This window comes from Panthera tigris, chromosome D1 (assembly GCF_018350195.1).
Source record: "Panthera tigris isolate Pti1 chromosome D1, P.tigris_Pti1_mat1.1, whole genome shotgun sequence".
Classification (NCBI taxonomy): Eukaryota; Metazoa; Chordata; class Mammalia; order Carnivora; family Felidae; genus Panthera; species Panthera tigris.
This window is the reverse complement of record NC_056669.1, coordinates 51101275-51127490: the sequence shown is the minus strand read 5'-3', so window position 1 is coordinate 51127490 and position 26216 is coordinate 51101275. Positions and strand designations below refer to the sequence as shown.

Here is a 26216-nt window from a genome sequence, read left to right as displayed (position 1 = left end):
GTTGGAGTTTATTTTCTGAGGAAAATTGCACTTCATTACAGATCTATTCATCTGTGAGTTGGGGGGAATATAGTATTATTCCAGTCTGAAATGGGTCACTTTTTTTTTTTTCTCCTTTTGCTTGAGTAGGGAATGGGAAAATAAGTTTGGGCTCTTTTGTAGTTGATTTGGCAAGGATACTTAATCAAAACTATTAGGGTCATGGCAATTCCTCAATGCCAAGACAGAATATATATTACTTATGAAACATAAACAAAAGGGCCATACTGAAAATGCTAGTGCACTATAACTCACAGCAGGTAAAAAAACCAAGAAACAAAAACATATGTGATTCAAAGAACTCATAGTTGTGCATAACAACACTATCTAGCTCAATACGCTAGTCCCTCACTGCCCACAACAAAGGTGATATAAAAAAAGAGCTTGTATATTAAATTTTTATGTACCAAATCATATTTTGTTATACAAAACAAATAGTCAAAAATTAAAGAATGCATTTAAACAGCATTGTACAGTTTATAAGGGGTTTTAATATAAGTCATTGGACTCTCTTTAAAAAAATAAATAAAACCTGTGAAGGAGAAAAGCCAAATGGCAACATGTCCACATATTATGACAAGGGTAGGCTACAGAATGTGCCTAGTTTCACACAATAAATATTGTTGCAGAAATTAGTTATTAACCTAAGATTCTGTTCTAAAATTCAATGTTGTTTTCTCCATTTCAGGCTGTCAACATCCATAGTTTAACCTTTGATTTTATTTATTAGGCTGGTTTTGAGTTATCTTTCTTTTAGTTGGGTATCTTTCCTATTGATTTGGTTATATTTCCTACAAATTATCCTTATATGATCTGTATCAAGATATGAATCAGTGAGTGGCATGATTTTGTCTCTTTTGACATTTTAGTTTTACAGAAAGGGGATCCCACAGACTTCTGGTCAAAGACAAATATGTTGCCTTTATATTCTGGATGTGTAACTCTCAAGAGACAGAATGGAGACAAGGCCCTTTAGGGCCCTGAGATATGGCCCAGTTTCCCTGACACTGTAATGAAGATTGTCTACTCTAGAGGCCATGGGTTTATAATGGGGGATCTCGTACTCAATTATTTGCTTTTTAAACTGTGTATCTTTAGCTGGGGGGTGAGCATGGCCTGAGTGCTGCACCACAAATTCAAACGTAGGCTGGGGATTAACAGAAAAAGCAACAGGCTAGATTTAGAGTAAATTTATCATTTTGCAATGTTTCACTTGGCATGCAAAGTTCTCTGCAATGAGGTCTTTGCCTCTACTTCCAAATTGGTTATGTTATCATTGTCCCTGCTGTCTTTAGGTCTCCTTGAAAGCAAAAGAGGAAGAATGAGGTTAGAGCCACAGTGGCCTTAACCAGGTCTCCAGAGAATTATTCAAGTAGTATAAACAGCACAAACATCAACACAGCTAAACTTCTCAAACTGTTTTTCCAAAGTCCATCTCAAATTTCACCTCTTTTAGGTAGTAACCCTACCCTTTCCTGGGGAAAATGACTTAATGTGTTTCTCAGGATTTAAGTTTGGCTTGTCATACTTATTATAAGCAACTGCTACGCTCTGGACCCTGTACTTGGTACTACCACTTTGCTCCTATGTTTGGTATAGTATTTATTTTTCAAACATCTTAATGTATTTGTTTTCCTGCCTGTCTCCATAGCTAAACTGTGAACTGGCTGAAGCAGACCCGATGTCTTACTTGCCTGTATATTTCACCACAAGGGCCTTCCAGAGTTCCCAGGACCAAGCAACCCCTGTGGCAACCACAGTAGAAATAAGACACTGGGTCTTAGTGTATGCCATCCAAGCACTCATGATCTAGTTGTGGGAGTGGATAAGAAAATTTTCAGGCATCACTCATCAGAGAAGTCTGTGATATAGGTAAACACGACTGTAAGAAATTTCCACCCCAGTTAGGAAGCAGGGTGTCTTGCTTGGTAGAATCAAATTAGCATCATGCTTTCTAGCTTGGGAGTATTTTACAGAGACTACCTATGCAACCCACTAATATCATGTCAGATAGGGTTAAACATCTAGATCCACTGTGGAAGAAATGGTACCTGATCCAACTGGGGAACAAGGTATAAGAAAACATGTGGCCAAGAAAGAGCTGTACAAGTCAAACTGGAAATCTGCTTCTTTTCCCAGTGCCAAGGTCCCGGTATTGAACAAGGAGCTTAAAACAAGACAACACAGGCAAATATGCAAGTAATTTACCACCACCATAATACCAACATATAGGAATAACTGGGGAAAAGCAAAAAGTCCAGGATTTTACTGTAAAAAAACAAAACAAAGCAAAAAACAAACTGGTATGTCCTGAATCCTTCATTCTTAGTATTAGACTCAGTCTCCTGAAGTAGGGAGTGGCTTGGGTTACAGACATAAATACAATACATATAATAGATATGGCAAATTAGGTAAGGTTAAAAGCTACTTCTTGCTGCCTACTGACCCTAGGATCTCTTTCTGTTCATTGGTAGAATACCTGAAATTTCCCAAATTCCAGGTGTTTTTTTTTTGTTTGTTTGTTTGTTTTTGTTTTTTTTTTGTTTTTTTTTTTTTAGGAACATTGATAGTTTTCTTAGCATGTAAATATGTGTAGGGAACAGAGCCATAGAGAGACATAAAGAGTAGAATGCTAGAGCTGTAATAAATTTAATAAATAATCTCACTCCAAAACTCATTTTAGGCATAGAAAAACTGAGGACCAAATAGTAAAATGGGATTGTCCAACGTGTAAAGGTTCTGACATTAGGGCAATTGAAATTGATTTATTACCAACTAAATAACAGGTACTGTGTTAGGCAAGGTCATTGCTGTTATCTCACTTAATCCTTAGCATGACTCTGCAATTAGGGTTTTGTATCTTCATTTTACAAATGAGAAAGATGAAGTTTGGGAGTTTCAACCATTTTCTTCAGATTGTACAGTTACTGAGTAATGGGAGATCCAGCAGTCATATTCAAGCTTAGGTTTAAAGCAAAGCCAATAGTATAGATCTAATTTATCAAGGTTTTGCAGAGCTGTCAATAAGCACAGTTTAGGTCATATCCTTTCCAAAATTCTTAAATAACAGTCTACTTTAGTTAAATATAAGCAAAATTTTATCATCCAATTTTGAATTGTATTGTTTCTATTCTCAAAGTGATTTTTTTTTTTTCTCTTCCAAGAGGGCTTCTTTCTTCCTTTGGGCTGAGGTTTCATCTGTGTCTAGGAAGGGTTCTGGCCATTATAATAAAAATCTACTTTTGCACTGGCTCAATTTGCTATGCATTGAGTGGTAAAATGGTAAAAGTAGCACCTCCACCTCTGGTATCTTAATATCCATCATTCTGCCCTCCTCACTCATGAACCAGAGAGAAGTCTGTCAAAAATATTGAGGCTGTCATGTATCGTTTTCTATTTCTCTCTTCTTTTATGGAGCTTTTTATTTTCCACCCTCACTGCCCTGATGCTTAACATAATCTCCAATCTTCAGAATGAGTCATCTGCCCATTACTGAAGCTCAGCCACTTGTACTGTAAAACGGATCAGGTGCTACAGGAAAGCACCCAAAAAGCACAGATGAATAGCAACATAGATAGCTACAGGTTGACAAGGGTCCTATAAGGTGAGTCAGAAACTAGCATTTTTGAGGACATGCTGTGTTGTATACTTTACATACTAGTACTACTACATTTACTAAATTTATGTGTACTTTACATAATACATACTACTAAATTTAGCTTATTAGTTTCTCATAAGCAACACTATCAGGAAGATCATTTCTACTGGGCTCTTACTATGTACCACACACTATTACAAATGCCGAACAGGAACGTACTTGTTCAGTTTTAAATAGTACTAACAGCTTTAACAACAACAACAATAAGGCAGCAATCTTCAAAACTGCCCAAATTCCAAATTCAATTAGTTTGTAGCAGCAGCATATAACATTTTTCCTTCTTGAACTTTGTTTCCAAGTGAGAGCAAACTTCAAAATCCTATTTAACTTTAGGTTGGGTTTTATATTACCTGGAATGAGTGTTAATCTGGATTATCGTCTAAAAGACAAAAGGCAAGAGTTGTTAGTGGCAGTCACAAGAGATCAAAGAAAGTGAACAATCCAAGGAGGTTTAATGTTATTTATTCCAACAACACTTTCCTTCCTAATTTGCAGACAGTGACACCGAAGAGAAAAGTGCTGGGGTTCAGACTACATCGCTGGTTAACAGCAAAATCAGTGTTCAAAGTCAGTCGTCTTGTTTCCCATACCCGCAGCCCTTCCACAATAATGCAAGTTACAGTCTCCAGGAATGTGGAAACACTGCCTCTGTCAATTACAGAAAACTATCAAAGGAAACCGAAACCCAAACATGCAAAATCTATTTAGTTTAAAGAGACCTTACTTAACTATACTAAGGGCTACTTCATTTTGGGTAACTATTCAATGACAGCATCCTGAATGACAGGATGCCTCCCTACTGTCTATAGCCAAATGTCAAAATTCTGTATTTTAGAAGTCCCTTAACTATCTGATCTTTGCTTACCTCCTAGTCTCACACTAGTATGTCTTTTCACCTCAAAATAAATATGCTGGTCTCGAAATCATGCAACCCAACCTCCAGCTGGTCTTCTCCTTACATATTCCTCTCCTGCTCCATGCACACACACTGACTGAATCCAGAAATTGCACTTTTACATGCAAATGATTTGTGTTGTCTTAAATATTTATGTCTATTTATAATTTATATACCTTTAAATAAATATATATAATTAATGTGTATAAATATATATTTACATTCTTTAAAAAAATTTTAAATGCTTATTTTTGAGAGAGAGAGAGAGAGTGTGTGTGTGTGTGTGTGTGTGTGAATGGGGGAGGGACAGAGAGAGAGACACACAGAATCTGAAGCAGGCTCCGGGCTCTGAGCTGTCAGCCTAGAGCCGAACACAGGGCTTGAACCCACAAACCACAAGATCATGACCTGAGCCAAAGTCAGACGCTTACCCAACTGAGCCACCCAGGCACCTCTATTTACATTCCTATAAAGATATACATACATATGTATAAATATTCCAGGTATCCGGTGTATCCTCCCTATGACCTGTGTTAGAGCTGTGCTCATCAACGTTCATTTAGTGAACAGATGAATTTGGCATTAGGACACACAATATAAAAAATTCAATGAGATAATTTCATCCAACTATAATTCCCTATCCTATCGTGTAGCATCTTGTCCTCCATAGAAATTCCTTCTCCCTAATGGATATGGGAAAGAATGCCCAAAGTTAGAGATATACACAGAATGCAAAAGAATCTCTATATTCTTTTTATTTCTTGCTATCCTAAGTGATGCTAAGTGTCAGAAAATATATGCAGCAGTCTCCCAAAGTAAATGCAGGTTTCTGAGAAAGCTCTATTTTCTTGGGAGTACTTAAAATCAATTTTTTTTATATAAGCAAAGGAAGACTGCAGCTCTTGCCACTAAAACTCAAAGTGCTATACACATTGTAGAGTGAAACCCAGGAAGATTCAGAGAGAATCTAATCTAGCACAGTGCAAGCGATAGACAATGTTATTTCCAACAAATTAATTTAATTGGTTCTACAATAGCAAGAGGAAGTAGCTTTGTGCATTTAGGTGTTCCCTTGGGTGCAGAGCTGAAAGTGGCTCAGAGAATACACAGGAAATCTACTGTAAATCAAATGTTCTTACGGAACTCCGTCCTTACCATGTTACCTAATTGCAATACAATTTTACATCCACATGACTAGTGCTGTTTCATTACTTCTTTAAAAGAATACTTGCAAAATGCACTTGATTAAACACGCCCTCCTATAATATGTTAGGAGAATTTACGTTAATAGGGCACAATATCAACTAACTAATATGATTAAAAAATCTTATGTACATAATTTGGAAATGCCAAATAAATTTACCTAAACTACAGCAATTTTTTTTGCAATTTAAAGAATATGGAATGGGATGCCTGGGTGGTTCAAATGGTTAAGTGTCCAACTTCGGCTCAGGTCGTCATCTCACGGTTCACGAGTTCGAGCCCTGCATCGGGCTCTGACAGCTCAGAGCCTGAAGCCTGCTTTAGATTCTGTGTCTCCTTCTTTCTCTGTTCCTCCCCCACTTGCTGTCTCTCTCTCTCAAAAAATAAATAAACATCAAAAAAAATTAAAGAATATGGAAGAGCTTAAGAAGTTATGTTATCATGAAAGCTCTTGATTACAGTAGGAACTAAGGTTTTCTTTTTACTTATCAGCATTTTAAAAATATTTTCTATAACAAATTTATGCTACTTCTGAAATTAAAAAAACACTTATTATTTTTAAATGTTTTAAGTGCTTTGAAAGAGGAAAGTTTAAGGTACACCGAAACTAGAAGGAGACAACTGTCAGATGCATTGAGTAAAGGCTTTAAGAAATGTCACCAGCTAGAACTCCAGATAGAGGGAATACTATCCCATGTAGAAGCAACAGTGTTAGCAAACATCCAATGTTATATATGTGAGTGAGTGACTTAATGAACAAAGCTGCGTAAAGTAACTGTTTTTGTAAAAGCAAAAAATGTAGGTATACTTGAGAAAATGACGTAAAAGTGCTTTATAAAACTAATATCTTTTAAAAAACCCTATTTGAATATCTTTAAAGTAGGCGTTCTGCTTTCTACGTTCATATATGCTAATGAATCTGAAGTAACCTGTGAGGGAAGCAATATTTTATCTATTTTACAGATAAAGAAATAATACAGAGGTTATAAGGATTTATTCTCTCATTCATTCAAAACTTTTTATTGGAAACCTACACTGTGCCAGGCAGTGTTTTGAGTGCTGGAGAATCAGAAAGAAAGAAAACCCAATAGGCACTGCCTTTATGGGAGAGGCCCTGTCCAGTGGGAGAAAGTTTCAAGGGTGGGATCTGGAATTGGCATCTCTAACCAGTTTCCAGGTTATATGTTTCTGCTTACCTGGGGATCACACCTAGGCAACAAAGGAAAAGCCCATTTGGTGAAACCTAACCAACAGTGAGAACAGAGAGCGAGATAAGATGAAGGAGGCAGACTGGGACTTAATGGATTATGGTAACAATTTGGAATTTTATCTTTGAGGAGAGTCATTAAAAGCTGGTAAGGGAGGGTTAGGCAGTTGGCCATAGGATAAGATTAGTATTTTTAAGAACTGTTACTTGAGCTGTGGTCTGGAGAGTGGACTGGAGAGGGGCAAGGTCAGATGCTGAGAAAACAATGAAGAGGCTATGCCAGAGCTGAGAAATGTTGGTGGCTTAGACTAAATAAAGTAAGAACAACAGAGATGGAAAAAGTGAGCAGGTGTGACTTAACCTAATTTCTATAGCTAGTGAATGGTAGATGTAATGTTCGAAGTAAAATTTTCTGACTGCATATTTGGTGCTCTACCCAATTGCTATTAAATATGTCCAGACTGGAAGCAGCAGCAGCAGCAGCAGCAGCAGCAGCAGCCGAGAACTTGTTGGAAATGCAGAATCTCAGGCTTCACCTGAGACCTGCTAAAGCAGAATCTGCACTCTAAGAAGATTGCCAGGTGTTTCACATTAACATTAAAATACTCTACCATAAAACAGCCACTTTACATCTTACAAATTTAGAAAATGTATGATTTTGAGTAGAATTTGTGAAAGAAATTCAACTTCTCTTCCAAAGACGGTCTAGAATTTTTTTATTAGGACACACATACTAATAAAAAAAAAAAAACCATGTTGCAGATATACATAGATAATGAATTCATTGATAATCGTATAACTTAAAATTCAAAACAAGATTTCAGTTAATGACTATAATCTCTATCAAAATTAAAAGTTTCTGGGTTTGATTTATTTTTCTATTCATACCTGAGATATCCTTACAAGAAAGGGAAATGATTTATTGAACAATTTCGCTAAATCTAAAAATTTCTTTATGAAATTAGCATAGCTGACAGTGTCAGAAAAATAATGTCAGGGGTAAGTAAAATTTGGGGATGAAAGATTTATTTATTCCTTTAAATATTGGCAACTTAAAGTTTACAACTATTCAATTTTTTTATATATATAAAGGAATAAAACAGTAGACAATCTCCAACTTTCGTATCATGGTAAATGTTCACAAGCTGAACAAAATATTCACAGATTCTAATAGGTGTTCCATTCCCAATATGTTAAAACCAATTACAGAATCTCTAATGGCAGCTCATCTTTTAGGTTCGTTGTTTAATGCATATTTCTAGCACTGTGCACTTTAGTTTTATCCTTTTCCTTTATAATGGAACACACAGTTGATTGGGCTTAAGGCCAGTGAATGCCTGATAGAGGCTAAAGTTGAGGCAAGCCTAATGATCTCCAATCTTGCCTTAATTATATTGAGTTTATGAAACCTATGCTTCTCCTCACCACTCTCAGCAATTTCATTTTTATCTGTTTCATCCATTTGTATAAAGTAATAAAGGCAAAGTGAATAAAATATTAAAATATTTCCACAAATGGATATTACTTTACAAGCAAAGGTGGTGATGCATATGAACTGAACTTCTGGCTTATAGGTGGAGCCGTTGTCAGATGGATTGAAGTGCCCTTCCTAAACTGATAAAGTTTGAAGTTGATAAAGAAAAATGATTTAGGGGGTCTCAATGTGCAATGCATGAAAATGCAGGATGTACAACATTTGATTGAATAAAACCCAGTAACTATTAACTACCTGTCTATAGCTTAATTTATTTCAACAAATTAGTATTGAGGGTCCGTTTTGTGGCTAATTGGTATTGAGACACTATGTTGGTAATATGATATACCTTGGCCTCGAATAGATACGGTTATGAGGAGGAAAAAATGGAACATGTTCACAAGTGATTGTATTATATTCACACATTTGAAAGAAATCTGAAAAGGCACTGAAGAGAAAGTAACATTTTAAGACCTTGGATTTCAATAGGTAGAAATACAGAAGTACATGCATTTCAAATAAGCAAACTCTAATGAACGATAATTTTAAGGTAGAAAAACAGTGGATTCGTGATAAAATAGAAAGTAGAAAAACTGTGGACTATAAGATAATTACAGCTAACATTTATTAAATATTTTGCCATTCCCTCTTCTATAAATCACTGTATTTAATCTTCACAACAACCCTAAAGGGTATTTTACCTTTTCCATTTTACAGATAAAGAAGTTATAGCTAAGCAAAATACAGTAACTTGCCCAAGGTCATATAGCTAGTATATGGGGCAGGAGGAACTGGATCATTGTCTATAAAACTGGAAAGTCTACATTATCCCATGTCCTTACTAAACAACACTCATGGCATGCATAGCGGGAAGTAGTACGAAATAGGGCTAGAATGATTAATTTCTAGCTTTGAAATTCCCTGATTATTCTGAGTTATTTATATAAGTGATATTGTAAGACTTATGGTAAGGCATCATCATCTCTATCCTTCTTGACTCATCCTGTACCCCCAACTGTTTCCTTTACTGCATTTTTCACAGTGTAGTACATTTATCAAATACATGATTCTTCTAAACTACTCTATGGGTATAAACAGTTTCATTTATGTTCATATCTTCAACATGGCTAGGTCAGGCATCATGTAGCATAGATTAGGTAGTCACTCAATAAACAAATAAGTGGAATCTAAAGAGGAATGAAATTATCCTTTTGAAATATTGAAATACTGCGTCATTACTTTCAGAAAGATTACTCCCGAGTGGAAAAATGCTGATATTATGATAAAGGATCCCCCTGCATTTAGGATGTCATATCTCTATCTGTTAATAATTATAGGTTCTGAGAAGCAAGATAATATGGTGATCATCAACAACATATTTATGAATAGGGGTTGCGGATTCTGTATGAAATCACCACATAGCAGCCTACACTCTAATTTGAAAAGTCAATTCCCAGTTGTCTTTTAAAATTCATATAGGAACATAAAGTGTGAAAATTAAATAGAAAATCAAAACAAAACAAAACAACCTTTTATAATCAGGAGGCAAAGTTAGCAAATAACTACTATTTATCAAAGTGATTTACGTACTTTATTAATCCCAAAGTGGCTAACATTACAAACATTCTGACAATTTATTTTCCATTAGGATGAAAACATACGTATTCATGGATGTGCTGAAGCTGAACTATTAACAGCTTCATTCTTTTCCCTTTAGGATTTCACACAAACTCTCTCCTGTAGCCTTCATATTGTACCACATCCAAGAGAAGATCCTGTTATAATCATGGCTGTTTGGTATTCTGAGAACTAATTACCTTGGCTAGAATCTAGAATACATCTTAAATACTAAACTGTCTTGAAAGTGAAGACTGTCTGAGCCAGATCTAATTACCTGAGAAAACAACAGTACCTTCAGTTGAGCCACCCTGACATACCTCTGTAAGACAGTGACTAGTTACTGTGGAGCCAGCAGCACAAAAGCAATTGAACCTAACGTGGCTTAAGATTTTGAAAGCAGAAAGTCATATGATCCAATCCCCTCCTATCTCCACTGAATTCACAGGCATCTCTAAACCTGATTCACTTTGTAGTATTTATACTTATTTATTCTTTACAAGAAACTATTATAGTTTGCACTATTTTTGTCTTCATTTTACATATGAAGCATAGACTGTACAGGGAATTGGCCTAAATAACACAGCGGCATGGAAATTCCAATTCAGGCAGTAAGGTACTATATACATCTGAAACACCTTACCTACTGATACTCCTATGTGTACCACAAGCATCACCAGTGCCATTTTTCCCATGACAACTACAATAATCACTATTGACTGTGATAGCTACTTTTTTTCTCTGAGCCTATATGAATTTTTATTAAAACACATTTGTCAAATTAGCTACTCTTTAAATAAGCATTTCTTATATGCCAAGCATCATGTTTTGTTTGGCCTTTATTTACTTTGAGAGAGAGAGAGAATGCAAATGAGCAGGGGGGGTGGCAGAGAGAGAGAAGGAGAGAGAGAGGATCCCAAGGAGGTTCCACACTGTCAGTGTGGAGCTTGACACAGGGCTCAGACTTGCGAACCCTGAGATCATGACCTGAGCAGTAACCAAGAGCCACCTAGGTGCCCCTCCAGGCATCATGTTAATGACTTTACCAGCATTAAATTATTGATCCCTTAAGAAGGCATTATTATCCTCAAGTGACAGATAAAACTGAGACTCAGGGAACTTCAGTAACCAAGATTATGGAGCTAGTAAGTTCACGGCCAAGAGTCAAATAAAGATCCTTCTGATTCCAAAGATGGGCTCTTAGTGTCCAGATGAGCCTTACCTTGATTTACCTCAGCAGTTCTCAAAGACAGACTATAATACTCCCTAGATAGCATTTAGAAACGTGGGGGTATTTTTGGTTGTCCCAAAGTACTTAAGACAGGGATGCTAAACATCTTTCAATGTGCTAGAATGTCCTTCAAAATGAATAACTGTCCCATTACCAAAATATCAACAGTGCCCTCTTTGAGAAGGACTAAATGATCACTTCTTTTCCCATGACAGAGATGCTTCTCATGTTGGACATTAGCTAATGTATTGTCAAACAACTGTTGCCATCTTTGTATCTAGAAGGGCTCAATGAAATGGTAAAGGTTCTCTGATGTGGAGTTACACCTGCACATGGTAGTGACTTTTTTCAGGTCATAAAGCAGTTCTCATTTATGTCCCTCTAAGAATAGGATCCTTTATAATTTTAAATAGTAAATGAGGACAGCTGACATGTAAATAATGCAACTCAGCCCTTTGATCCCCTTTGAGTAATGCAAATTAATTCTGATAACTGTCTAAATCAAATACTCAGTGAGAGAGATATGACACTGTTCTGGCAGATGATGCAGAAATTATTTGCTGTTGTTGGTGATGGTGGTGGTGACGGTGGTTTGTTTTGTCACTTACAGATATTCTGATAGGCAATCTATTTTTCCATCTGCACCTGTTGCAGCCAACAAAGGTGTTGATACAAAACAACAGTTTGAATATCTGACTATATCCCTTTTAACTCTCTCTATATATTTTTTTTCTTTTTTTTTCTTGTCCTACAAGGATTAGTGGTTTAATGATTCTCTCAAATGTTATTAAATGTAAACAAAAAATGGTTTGGGAAGAGGAATAATATCATGGTGACAACTAAGAGGCCAGAGATTAGCAGTGGATTGGTCTTTCTTTTCAAAGGATACTTTAGCTACCTCATAAAGTGAGAAATATGCTTAGATCTCTTGAGGTTGGTTTCTTTTGTAAGTTAAAGGCTGGATATGCTTTGCTTTTGCTGGAAAATAATAGAATGAAAGATAAAGAAGTGATAGCAGTTTGCCATAAGATAACTTACAGAGTGGGTTTCTTTCAGTTACCATGTTAATCAACCTCAGGGGATTGAGGTGCATTTCTCAGCAGCCATCATATTCAGAAGAACACTGAGAGGTCAAAGTAGCCATTTCACAGAAGAAGAAAATGAGGTTCAGAAAGTTAAATGCCACCACCTCCCCCCCCCCCCCTGCCCCGCAAGGTTTCAGATCTAGTGAAGGTCAAAGTAATGATTCTAACCCAGGACAATCTATTCCCAAGGCTTGTGTCTACATCACAGGGCCGCACTGAGTTACCAAGCTCAGTGAGCAAAGGAGTGGTAAGAATGCCCTATGGCTTGTATATGGTCTCAATATTGTCAGCAAACATTCAAATACCATATTTATTTGTGCTTTATAATACTGTCAGGAAGAGGTCAGGGAATAAATAATTACTTTTCTGGCAGACAGTGAAGATAAGAGATATGAAGGGAATGTTCCAATGTCATACAGCCAAAAAGTGGTAGAGCCCTGATTAGAGAGTAAGAAGCTGACATTAAATGATGCTCTCCAGTACAACAAATATCACCTCTCCAAGAGATGAAGCCGATGTGTAGAGCCTCAAAAATGCATTTACATTTACAAATAAGACTATCGCTCTAAGGAAAAGGTTTTATTTAGCAAAGCAAGTCTTGTGAATATCTATACAATGGTGTTTAGCCATGTTAATTGTTAATTAATTCATCATAAATTTTCAACAGATGTGGTAGTATGGGTGAAGTGACATCCTTTTCTTGGCCAAAATTTATCCTTAAGAAAACAACATAAATGCTCAAGACCTTAGCTTCCTCATATATAAAAGACAAGATTATGGCAAAGCAATTTTGTTCACAACCTAAGAGTAAGAATTAAAAAGAATTATAAAATATTTGATGAATTTTGGATGGTCATATTTATATGACTTATTTACACTCCTATTTCTCTCATTTTCTGCCAAACCTTTTAATACTAGACTAGCACATAAATTACATACATACATATACGTGCATTCACGCACATGTGCCTGCGTGCACGTGCACACACACACACACTTTAGTGATCCTGTTTATAAAATATGTAAATACCATGTTTTACTAATTTGATATTAAAATACACACTTCAAGCAATAGTAACATTTTAATGAATATTTCTTAAATTTTATTTGTTATTAACAAACTATTGAGAGGATAAGATAATCTTACCCTAAATGTGGGTTTTTCTTTGGGAAATGAAGGCTAGAATGCGAATATTGCTATATTTTGAGTTAAAAGCTACAATTAATAGAATGGCAATTTTGCATTAGTCAAAACTACACATTGAGAATAACTGTATGATTTCTTTAGCATGTCTTTTTCAGAAAGGAAAATTATTGAGATAGTTCTTCTTGGAATTCTCCACCCCATCTCTCACTGGTTGTTTTTAATTTTTATTTTTTTAAAAGAGAGAGAGGGAGTGTGAGCAGGGGAGGGACAGAAGGAGAGGGAGAGAGAATCTTAAACAGGCTTCACGCCTTGCACGGAGCCCAAATGCAGGCTTGCATCTCAGGACCATGACTTCATGACCTGAGCCAAAATCAAAAGTCAGATGCTCAGTTGGTTTACTGAGCCACCAAGGTGCCCCAGACTGGGTTTTAAGAAGGGGATAATAAGTTCTTTGAGGATAAACACCTGATTCTGATTTAACAGCTTTGGGAGAGAGTAGTAAGAAGCTGGTCCTTCTCAGATAGGTTGAAATGGGAGAAACACTATAAATAGCATGCTGAGTTTTGAACACAGAGCTCCCGCTTCTTCAGTAGGAATTTTATACATATTGTTGGGAAGAAATCTTGAGGCTCATACACTGGCCTTCAGCACTTTCTAGCATTTGAGCAAGGTGACCTATGCAATTAGCTTAGGACCAGGAGAAACCAAGAGAAAGTATGTGGGGACTTGTAATAACTTGTTTCACTTGGGAAGAAGGAACAGCATGGGTAGAAGGACGATAGTTTCCTTTTGTTCTAGATGATAGTAGATGGGCCTTAAAGAATTTAAATACTTAAAGAGCTCAGTACTACAGAATATTCATCTGTAAGCGAGTTAATGGGATTTCTAAAAGGTTATAAATTATCCCAACTAGCCCACATGGGTCATTCTGCAGGAAACTCCAATACATCAGGAAACAAATTCAACAACATGTATGAAACCCATACCGATTTTTACCTACTCACAGAGGGTGAGTGATTGACTAACCCATATTCACGATTATGGGTGCAGCAATGAGGTGGAGCCAGGGTGGAGGGAGGAGTGTCATATGTAGAACAGTAAATGATATAGAATATCTGTGTCAAGAATAGTGCATTCGGGGTGCCTGGGTGGTTCAGTCAGTGAAGCATCCAAATGTTGATCTCAGCTCAGGTCATGATCTCACAGTTCATGAGTTTGAGCTTCACCTAGGGCTCTGTGCTGAAAATGTGGGGCCTGTTTAGGATTCTGTCTCTCCCTCTCTCTGCCCCTCCCCTGCTCATGTGCTCTCTTTCTCCCTCTGTCTCTCAAAATAAATAAACCTAAAAAAAAAAAGAGTACAATTAAAAAAAATGAATAGCGCACTCAATCTCTGTTCAAGTTCACACAGAAGAAAATGAGATTAAATTTTAACATTCAGAGCATCTACTTATGGAGCAAGTATCATGTGCCAGGAGACATATCTAACTTATATCTAACTTGAGTGCTAGGGATCATTCTCCCCATTTTTGTAAACGAGAAAACTGAGGCTAAGACATGTTAAATAACTTGTCCAAGGACTCATACCTAGTAAGGGGTAGAGCAGAGTTTTATGGAAACCTGACTCTAAAACCTAGGTTATTGATCCTCATGTAGCACTGAGTCGAAAAGAAGGTCAGCAATATAGAAGAAATGATGGTAGACATGTTGATATTTTAATGAATAAGGCCTAAAATTTCCCTGCTTGAGATAGTTTATCACTAGTCCTAACTAGAACTACACAATCTGTGCTGCACAGTAAGGCAGGTCCCAGTGCCCCTATGGCTACTGAGGACCTGAAATGTGGCTAATCAGATATGCTGCAAGTATAAAATGCACATCAGATTCTGAAAATATACTATGAAAAGAATTTGCAGTAATAATTTTATATTTATGTTGAAGTAATAATATTGTGTATATATTTATTGAGTTGAATTTTATTATAGTGAATTTTACCTATTTCTTTTAACTTTTTAAAAATGCACCTACTAGAAAATGTAATTTTACATATGTGGGTCACCTTATTGGGTAGAACTGGTGCAGATCCTGAAAGAACAGAGATAAGATACTTTTGGCCTTTGAGGATATTGTCTTTCTTTTTTTTCCAAAGAGGAAAATGACTTGAGGATGTGGCTGTTGCTGAGCTTCTGTTTTAAAAACAAGAGCTTTCTTTGTTGCTGTGTCATGGTGAGACCAACAGCCTGAGAGCTGGGCCCTAGAAAAAACAAGTTCACTCCCCCTCCTCTTAACTAAGAATCCTTTTTATTTTTTTTTTATTATTTTTTTTTAACGTTTATTTATTTTTGAGACAGAGAGAGACAGAGCATGAACGGGGGAGGGGCAGAGAGAGAGGGAGACACAGAACCGGAAGCAGGCTCCAGGCTCTGAGCCATCAGCCCAGAGCCCGACGCGGGGCTCGAACTCACTGACCGCGAGATCATGACCTGAGCTGAAGTCGGACGCTTAACCAACTGAGCCACCCAGGCGCCCCCTAAGAATCCTTTTTAAAAAGTTAGTTTCCAAATCTGCCTAAGTATTTCATTTCAAAAGTGAAAATAATAATATCAACCCCAAGTTACTGTTATGGAAATTAAACAAGATAATCCATGCCAAGTGCCCAGTTTGGACACTCCTGAAAAAGAAGGAAGTCTTGCCATGTGTAAAACATGGATGATAATAGATGGCATTATGCTAAGGGCAGCAAGTCAGAGAAAGACAAATACCACATGCTTTCACTTATATGTGTAATCTATAAAGAACAAAGCAAACAAAACAGAAGAAGATTTCTAGGTACAGAGAACTATCTGGTGGTTGCCAGAAGAGAGGGGTTGGGTGCTGGGTGAAATATGTGATGGGTATTAAAAGGTACAGACTTCCAGTTACAAAATAAGTAAGTCACAGGGATATAATGTACAACATAGGGAATACAGTCAGTGTGTTTGGTGACAGATGGCGGCTAGATTTATTACGGTGATCACTTCATAATATATATAAATTTTGAATCACTATGTTATATACCTGAATATAATATAATATTATATGTTAACTACAGTTCAGTTAAAAAAAGAAAAGTTCTATCATTTTATAATGAGATACTGTCAATAGCTCCTCTCTTATATTCTTGATGAGGTACTTTTTTTCTTTTTTTTTTTCCCCCTACATGTATAATGTCTCTTTGAATTAATTCACTTAATAAAAAATTGAATAACGCTCAGAAGTCCACTAAAAGAGTAACTTTAACAGGTCACTGAAAGCTTATTTTATATCCCTCTGAGAATACCCTAATATTTACTTAATATTCAAAGATGATACACCTCTTTCTAAAACGATAGAGACCATACTTTGTACAAGATGATGGTACCATTATCTTGGATTCATTTGAGAAACTGAGTTCATATGAATGTTCCATATCACTGTGGTCTTCATATTCATCTGTCACTGTCAATAGTGATTTCTCTGACTTGTTGCACTTAGCATAATGCCCTCTATTATTATCCATGTTTTACAAATGGCAAGATTTCATTCTTTTCTTGGCTAAGGAATATTCCGTTGCAATATTTCATTGTGTATATGTGTATTATATATGTGTGCGTGTGTATATGTATCTTTATCCATTTCCTATCAATGGGACATTTAGGTTGCTTTCATATGTTGGCTGTTGTAAATAATGCTTCAGTGAACACAGGGGTGCACCTATCTTTTCTAATTAGTATTTTCATTTTCTTCAGATAAATATCCAGAAATAAAATTGCTGGATCATATAGTAGTTATACTTTTAATTGAGGAACTTCCATATTGTTTTCTATAATCGCTGTACCAATTTACATTCTCACCAACAGTGCAGGAGGGTTCCCTTTTGTCCACATCCTTGCCAGCACTAATTTCTTGTATTTTTATAATACCCATTCTTACAGGTGTGAAGTGATATTTCATTTTTGATTTGCTTTTCCTTGATGATGAGTGACACTGAGCATCTCTTCATGTTTCTGTTCGCCTTCTTTATGTCTTTGGAGAAATGTCTATTAAGGTTCTCTGCCCATCTTTTTTAATAATTTTTTTAATGTTTATTTTTGAGAGAGAGAGAGAGAGAGAGAGCGAGCATGAGCAGGAGAGGGGCAGACAGAGAGGGAGACACAGAATCCAAAGTAGGCTCCAGGCTCTGAGCTGTCAGCACAGAGCCCAATATGGGGCTTGAATCCATGAACAGTGAGATCATGATCTGAGCCAAAATCTGTCGCTCAACCGACTGAACCACACAGGCGCCCCACCTCTGCCCATCTTTAATTGGACTGTTTGTTTGTTTGTTTGTTTGTTTAGATATATCTCTATCTCTAACTATCTATCATTACTTACCTACCTACCTACCTACATACCTACCTACCTACCTACCTACCTACCTACCTATTTTGAGTTGTGCAAGTTCTTTATACATTTTGGAAACTAACCCCTTATCATACATATCATTTACATACATATCTTCTCCCATTCAGGAGACTGCCTTTCTGTTTTGTGGATGATTTCCTTTGCTGTCCAAAAGATTTTAGTTTGAAGCAGTCCCTTTGGTTTATTTTTGCTTTTGTTGTTCTTGCCTCAGGAACAGATCCAAAAAACTATAGCAAAGACCTATCTCAAAGAGCTTACTGTCTTTGTTTTCTTCCAGGAGTTTTATGATTTCCAATCTTACAATTAAATTTTTAATCCTAAAATGGTAGAACTTTTAAAGTGCATATTCGTTTGAAACTTACTTAACATTTATTTTATGCTAGGCACTTCTCTCCTGGATTATCTTATTAGGTCCTCTTGTTCTCAAACCAACCTATAAGGTAGGGATTTTTACCCCTATTGTGAACATAAGGAAACTGAAGTTTAGAGGACAGAAATAATTTGTCAAGTTGGCAAAGCAAATTAAATAGTAGAAAATGGACACATCAGCCCATTATTTCTGATCCTCTCCCTATAACAAACATCGATTAAGTGGGTGGGGCCTACATTGCATTAGTGTTTAAAATGGAATCCCAGATACCATTCACTACTTTAAGGACCCTTCCTTCACTAAATGCCACTGTGTTTGAAAACTGCTCCTTGACAACTGCCTCTAGAGAATTAAGAACATCTGCCTTAGAGGACAGAAATACAGTTTTGGAAGACACATAATCAAATATGGTCTCTCTGCCTAAAGTCTTGGCATTTCTTCACTCATGTGCCTCAGGATTAACTATAAAATGTATGTACCCACTGTATATAAAATATATGTTTAAAAATATGTAAAATTTGATCTTATGTCACCCACCCACATATTTTTTTTTTAATTTTTTTTTTAACGTTTATTTATTTTTGAGACAGAGACAGACAGAGCATGAACGGGGGAGGGGCAGAGAGAGAGGGAGACACAGAATCAGAAGCAGGCTCCAGGCTCTGAGCCATCAGCCCAGAGCCCGACGCGGGGCTCGAACTCACGGACCACGAGATCGTGACCTGAGCTGAAGTCGGAGGCTCAACCGACTGAGCCACCCAGGCGCCCCTCCCACCCACATATTTTAAAACTGTGTATGTCTAAGGGGAAAGTAAAACATCTATCAACACCCTCCTATCTTTCTCTCCTACCCCACACACAGGTACAGGGACACATAGGACATATATATCTTTGGTCAACTTACACTACATCTCAGCTTTAACACCACTTTCTCCAAGAATTCAAGTAAGAATTTATTCCTGTCCTGTACGCTCCTTGAAGTTCTTTTATCTAACCTTTATAACCTTGTATTTTAAATGTATGCTTATTGGCCTGTCTTCCTGATGGACTGTAACATATAAACAGCAATGGATTCTACTTTTGTGTTGCCTCAAGTATTTATAAGTTGGGGGAGGACTCAAATAAATATAATCCAAAATAAGAAATAGAAAATCAAAGTCACATGTTAATATTTATTTAAAATGAGAAAATAGGGGTGCCTGAATGGCTCAGTTGTTTAAGCATCCAACTCTTGATTTCTGCTCAGGTCATGATCTCACAATTAGTGAGTTTAAGCCACCGTGTTGGGCTCTGCCCTGATAGTGTGGAATCAGCTTGAGATTCTCTCTCTCCCTCTTTCTCTGCCTCTCTCTCTGCCCCTGCCCCACTCACATATGTGCGCTCTCTCTCTCTCTCTCTCTCTCTCTCTCTCTCTCTCTCTCTCAAAATGAACTTTAAAAAAATAAAATGAGAAAATAAATCACATCAAAATAAAATATTGAAAGTTGAAAATAGTACAAATATCCTATACACAGAGAAATAACATTATAGTTTTACCAATCAATCAGCCTAACATCTTTCTCCCTTTCTTCTCCCCCCAACCTCACTTGTCTCTCTCTCTCTCTCTCTCACACACACACACACACACACACACACAACTTCTGGGTCTAACCATTTCAATTCTAATTGCTCTTCCACCATCCACATCATTCCAGCGTGTAGCACCACTAGACAACTGTATACTGTGTAACAGTTTATAGATAGGCACCTTTTGATCATGGAACCCAGTGAGGTGGCAGAGTGGGCAGTAGGATTTCTACATACCATTTCTCACCTGGGGTGACTAGTCCTAAATTAATATACACAGAACTAACTGTGAACCACATGTATCTGTGCTACTACATGCTAACCATATGCTAACTATACATATGCAGTACGTATGTTTGTAAGTATGTGTATATGTATGTTTCTATCTATCTACTTCTCAACACCAACTACCCTTTGCTGGATCTCCAAAATGTCCTGACAATTCCAATGCTACTCTTCTTGGGAAAAAGTGTGTAGCAGGAAAGCTGGGGTATAAAGAGATAGAGGTTCTTATCAGTGCATTAAAATAAAACAGATGGATTTTGCAACCTCTCTAAAATACGTGACCATGTGAACATACTGCCAAAGCCAGGGCTTTGGAAGGGCCTGTATATATGCTTCAACTTATTATGCACACAATAAATCCGCTTTGGAATATGAAAGAAGAAGCATGTGTCTTTTGTTACTTTTGAATCCCTTTTTCCTAGTCCTGTGCCTGAAATATAGTAGGCCCTCAAAATATATTAAATGAATGATTAAATTTAATCATAATAGTTTTAGTCACATCTTCATAACCCATGGGTCGCTTTGTAAAAGAATTTAAAATAAAACAGGGAGTTGTTAGTCCAGCTTAAGATGCTCCCATAATAGGACTCCCATAACAGGGAGATGTTATGCCCAGCTTAGGAAACAGCAACAAGCTTCATCTGGTGCTATGCATATTAAAAGCACATTATTATTATTATTATTATTATTATTAATTATCATCATCATAAATACTGTAATTATACCCCCGTGTATCCTTAAGGTACTTCTTTCCTCTCTATGATTAAGAGACAGTGGAGAACCTAGCTTTTGAAATGCTTTTTCACAAAGAATTTATAATAGCAGAGACATGAAAGAAAAGATCACAAAGGGTACATTAAGTTCAAGGGAGTTATACCTGCCAAAGGAGAATGGATGAACAAACTCTGATATACTCACACAATAACTACTCCAGAAACAAAAAGGAATAAACTACCCATGTATGCTATAATATAGATAAATCTTCAAATAATTATGCTGAGGTGAAATAAGTTAGACAACATGCTGTATGATTCCATTTATATAAAATTATAGAAAATTATAGAATCTATAGAATTATAGAAAATGGAAACGAATTATGATAGAAAGCAGATCAGGTGTTGTAAGGATGGGACACCAAGGGTTGGGAAGAAATAATAGGCAAGAGGAAACTTTTGGGGGTGATGGATGTGCTCATTATCTTGATTGTAGTGATGGTGTCATGGATATATACATACATCAAAACTATGAAATCATATGCTTTAAATATGTACAGTTCATTACGTATCAATTAGACATCAACAAAGATGTCAAAAAGTTAAAGGAGTACATATGTATTGTTGCCTTTCCAAAATAAAAAAAAAAAGGAATCAGCATTATATAGCACAGGCCCTTGAGAGGGCAGACCCAGATACATCCCAGATGTGTCCTCATTTGGCTAGATTTGTACGTCTCCTTATATAAATCTTTAGATTGCTTCACCAATTCCTGAGCCTCCTGAAAGATTTATAAAGGGTAATATTTAGTAGAACATCCTTATCAGCAATTCTAAAGAATCCCTATTTCTAGAGTGTGCTCAAGGCCAAGAGGGATTTGACAAAGCAAATAATAGCCTATGTAATGAAAGAGAAATTCTTCTTCTAAAACAAACGCACGGCTTTCTAAGACAAATGGATTAGTCCCATTGTATTAGAGCAAACTTTTTACACATATGACACAAGGTCATTTTAAGTGAAGGAATACTTGTTTGTAGCAGAAGACCAAACTTAATATTGGATTCATCTTAAAGGACATTCCATCTATTTATTAAATACCATGATGTTTGCACTGGACATTTCTGCAAAATTGACTTTACTAGTTAAGGAGAGGCTTTTATATAAATAGTCTGTGCCAGATACTGGGGTCTCCTCTGCCTCATTTTTACTCCATGTGGAATGTTTCTTGAATGAGTATACAAAGAAATGTTAGTAAATATGAAACAACATTAAAATGAATACAGCTTGGTTTATTCATTTTATCTAATTTCCTTTTGGAAAAAAATGAAAAAAAAAATTTCAAGATGACAGGAGACAGTCATGGCCAAGACAGGCAAGCTGCATATCCTAAAACATCTGCTTTTATCTATATAATAATTGTTTAAATGTTATAATAATCCCACATCATAGGTAAGACAGGTATCAATCTTTGCATTTTATTTTAAAAATAAAGGTCTCTCTGGGGCACCTGGGTGGCTCAGTTGGTTAAGGGTCCGACTTCAGCTCAGGTCATGATCTCTTGGTCTGTGAATTCAAGCCCCACGTCAGGCTCTGTGCTGACAGCTCAGAGTCTGGAGCCTCCTTCCGATCCTGTGTCTCCCTCTGCCTCCCTCTCTCTGTGCCCCTCCCCTGCTCATGCTGTCTCTCTTCATCTTTCAAAATTGAATAAATGTTAAAAAAATTTTTAAAAAGGTCTCCCATAAATTTATATTTTCATTGACTTCACTTAAAAAAAAAATAGAGAAAGTCTTCCTTCAGTCTCTCCTGTTCTCTCTCATCTTAAGTCTGATCTTCTGCACCTTTAGTTTTCCTATGCTTATATAGACAGGTGTAGACATTTGAGTGTTTCAATTCCTATGCCACCCGTGACTTTTTTACTGCTCCCCCAACACATTGTAATTTCAGGGCTTATTCTGGGCCTTTGCTTAAACATTGACTGGTTCCAGTTCTTATGGTACTGTGTTTCCAATGCTAAATTACTCTTTTCTATGGATTTTCTGATCCCTTCCTTAGATTTAATTACTTCCCCTAAAGATACGTATAAACAGCTCTTAATACATATTGTTTCCCTTGCCCTTTAAACACACATGCTTTTTAAATGAAATTATTGTATAATAGGTATCATTTACATATATTTTTCTCTTTAACTAGACTGTGAGCTTCTTCATGCTGAACTAAATATGATCTGCAGTTGTTAAGAATTTTCTAGAGTCAGGGAGACCTGTGGTTTGAATGCTATCTCTAATGCATCTAGGACAAGTTTTAGACAAGTTACTTTCTTAATGTCATCTTATTTTTTTATATGTGAAATATAAATCATGACACCTGGTTTAACAGGATATGTTAAAGAACATATAATGAAGTACTGTATGTAAGGCATGCCTGGTACATAATGTATGTTCAACAAACGATAACTAATGTCATTGATGTTTTATTGCTATTATTGCTTTTACAGTGACAGATGACACTCAGGAAATCAAGATGTGTTTTTGAAGAGCTTTCAGTTATTCTCCAGGCGGTAACTCCTTGCAGATTTTCAGGGAGAAGAATATTACAGAGATCACGGGACAATATTCCTCAAAGCAAACTGACCCTCACAAACATATTGGTGTGATGCGACAGAGGTTGCTATAGTGCAAATGAAGAGAACCGCAGCCACAATAAGCCATCTGGGGTCTTCTGAGACATCCAGCTCATAGGAGATAATGAAAACATACATCACCCGTAACCTTTTAGGCCAACTGGGCTATTGAACATAACAGGACATAATGGCTTTCCTGATGTGTCAGAAATTCTCCACTCCTGCCTACAGGTAGTTCATCAAATTGTTCTATGCTTATTGCTTCAATCTGCATTTAGCTTTAATATGCCCTATATGCCTGAATCTTTTCTCCCAAAACCTTCAAGGCCCCAGGAAATTATTGCTCCCGAATGCCATACTCACTAAGTGACAAAGACCCTGAAAGTTGAAAATCAAGCCTGCTACACTATAGAAATAAAAAGGAGAGAAGTCATGTTAAAAATAAACAGTTTCAAAGATTTCATGAAAAAAAGTCAATGCAATTTGCAACTTCATTTGTTCTAGTGACAAGCTGATAAAATGTTGGTGGTACAAATGCATCAGAAAATTTGACACAAATTGAAAGTGACTACACATTCCATTATCCCAAACTCCCTTGGTAATGGAAAATGATTTTTAAAGACAGTTTCTAATATGTCATAGATGTACGAGGCTGCCTATGGGAAATAATACCCTTGATTATCAGGAAAGATAAGCATTCAAAAGAAGGCAAGGGCTGCAGTGATTCTGTGATTTAAGCTTTACTACCCCGATTATTGGCTATGCAAAGAACTTCACTAAGAATACTAAAACATACAAAGAAAATTGTTATCAATGAAATATACTTAAAAATTGGGGTATGGAAATAACTCATGAGTCATTACCAGAAAAGTCAGTGTAGTTAGTCAATAATTAAAGCTTGCCATGTTCAGTTGGTTCAGTGCCCAACTCTTGATTTCGGCTCAGGTCACAGTCTCACGATCATGACATGGAGACCCAGATCAGGCTCCATGCTAAGCATGGAGCCTGCTTAAGTTTCTGTCTCTCTCCCTCTGCTCCTCTCCCCCGCTCATGTGCACTCTCTCTCTAAAATAAAACAAACAAAACAAAGCTTGCCAAGATATGTATTACAATTTTCCTAAAAGAGTGTTAACATGTATTTAAAATGGCATTCTATTCATTGAAAACAGTTACTTAAAAATACTAAAAATAATGCACACCAAATTAAATTTTCTCTAGAAACTTTTGAAATAAAAGTATAGTTGGAGTTTACTATATGGTCTTTTGAATTTATTTCATTTTTTTATAATATGGCTTTGTAACATTAGTATGTTGTATCTTATGCAAAAAATGATTATACAATCAAAGAACCTAGATTCATGATAGTTGGAGAAGGTATAGGATACTAAATATTTATGCTAATACAATAACATTATATCAAAGTACTGATTTTCTTTATTTTACAGGGAGAATTGATCTCAGAAATTAAGGGCTCTTCCCAAGGCCACACAACTAATAAGTGATAAAAGAGGGTTTGAATTTAAGTCCATTTCACCTGAAAGACTCGACTATTTCTCCTATGCTATTTTTTTCCAATACATTCTGATCCTGAATTTTAATTAATTCTGAATATACTTTGTTTCATCCTTGATAATCATATATTAATGCAGAAAACAGCTTCCAACTCATCAATATGAAAAAAATCACTCAATTCATTTCAAAATATTTACTGAAAAGTTATTAGTTCCTAAGTATCATGCTCAGTAGCCATTCACCAATAGCCATTATATGACAACAGTAGTAGTTTGAACAATTTCAGTTTCAAGTAAAAGAAACCCAGTCCAAACTGACTTAAGCAGCACATAGAAATTTATCGCCAGGACACTGGTGATTTTCCCATAAATGAAGGAAAAACTGCAAGGGCCAGAGAAGCTTTGGGTCTCTAAGAGATTGGGCTTGAACTGTTTCTCATCATGACTCTCCCCATCTCTCACTTTTACTTCTGTTAGGGTGTTGGCTTCATTTACTCAGGTGTTGGGGTTAGGTTGAGAAGAGAGAGGCCCACACTTCCTTGCACCTGCTGTATGCAGGGCTCCATATGTGCCCGGTGGCCATTTTTGTTGTTGTTGTTGTTGTTGTTCTGAATCAAATTTAATTTCTTTTATTATCAAAAGTTAAGAGACATTTTCTTCAGTCTTAGAAATTTTTACTCTTAGAATAAAATAAATTATCCCACGTCTTACATGTTATATATATATATATATATATATATATATATATATATAGCTGAAAGTTTCTTCCATCATCACTGTCACTTCCTGATTCATTCAGCTGCAAATCATTTCTTAAAGTACTCATCAGAAGGCCACTGTTCTCATGAGATCTATTCAGGCCAGCATCCATATCAGGAATCCTGCACTGTGGCATGGCAGACATGACAGGATGTCCTGAGATACAAGTTCCTGGCTCAGAAGGAGAGGATCTGTACTCTTCATTGTCTGAGTCACTGGAACTATCCTCACTACCTGAAGATGATGAACTTTTAGAATCAGATGTACTATCACGACTAGTTATGTAGTCCATTAGACTAGCTTCTGCCTTCAGTTCTCTCTCAAAATCTTCCATTGGAGATGCTAGGACATTCCATCTTCAGAAGGGGAATGTTTTATAAGATTGGGAGTCCTAGCTAAATTCCGCATTTGTTGCTT

The 26216-nt window shown here is 36.4% G+C and overlaps 1 protein-coding gene across 1 annotated transcript; it reads right to left on the bottom strand.

Annotated features, from left to right (window-relative positions):
• Positions 1 to 2055: 2055 nt before the first annotated feature.
• LOC102949687 lies at positions 2056 to 26216 on the bottom strand. The gene is given in 6 exon segments (XM_042959605.1): positions 2056 to 2206; positions 4048 to 4076; positions 4174 to 4362; positions 6992 to 7004; positions 25796 to 26144; positions 26147 to 26216. Coding segments are annotated over 6 exon segments (792 nt in total). The 5' UTR covers positions 26208 to 26216.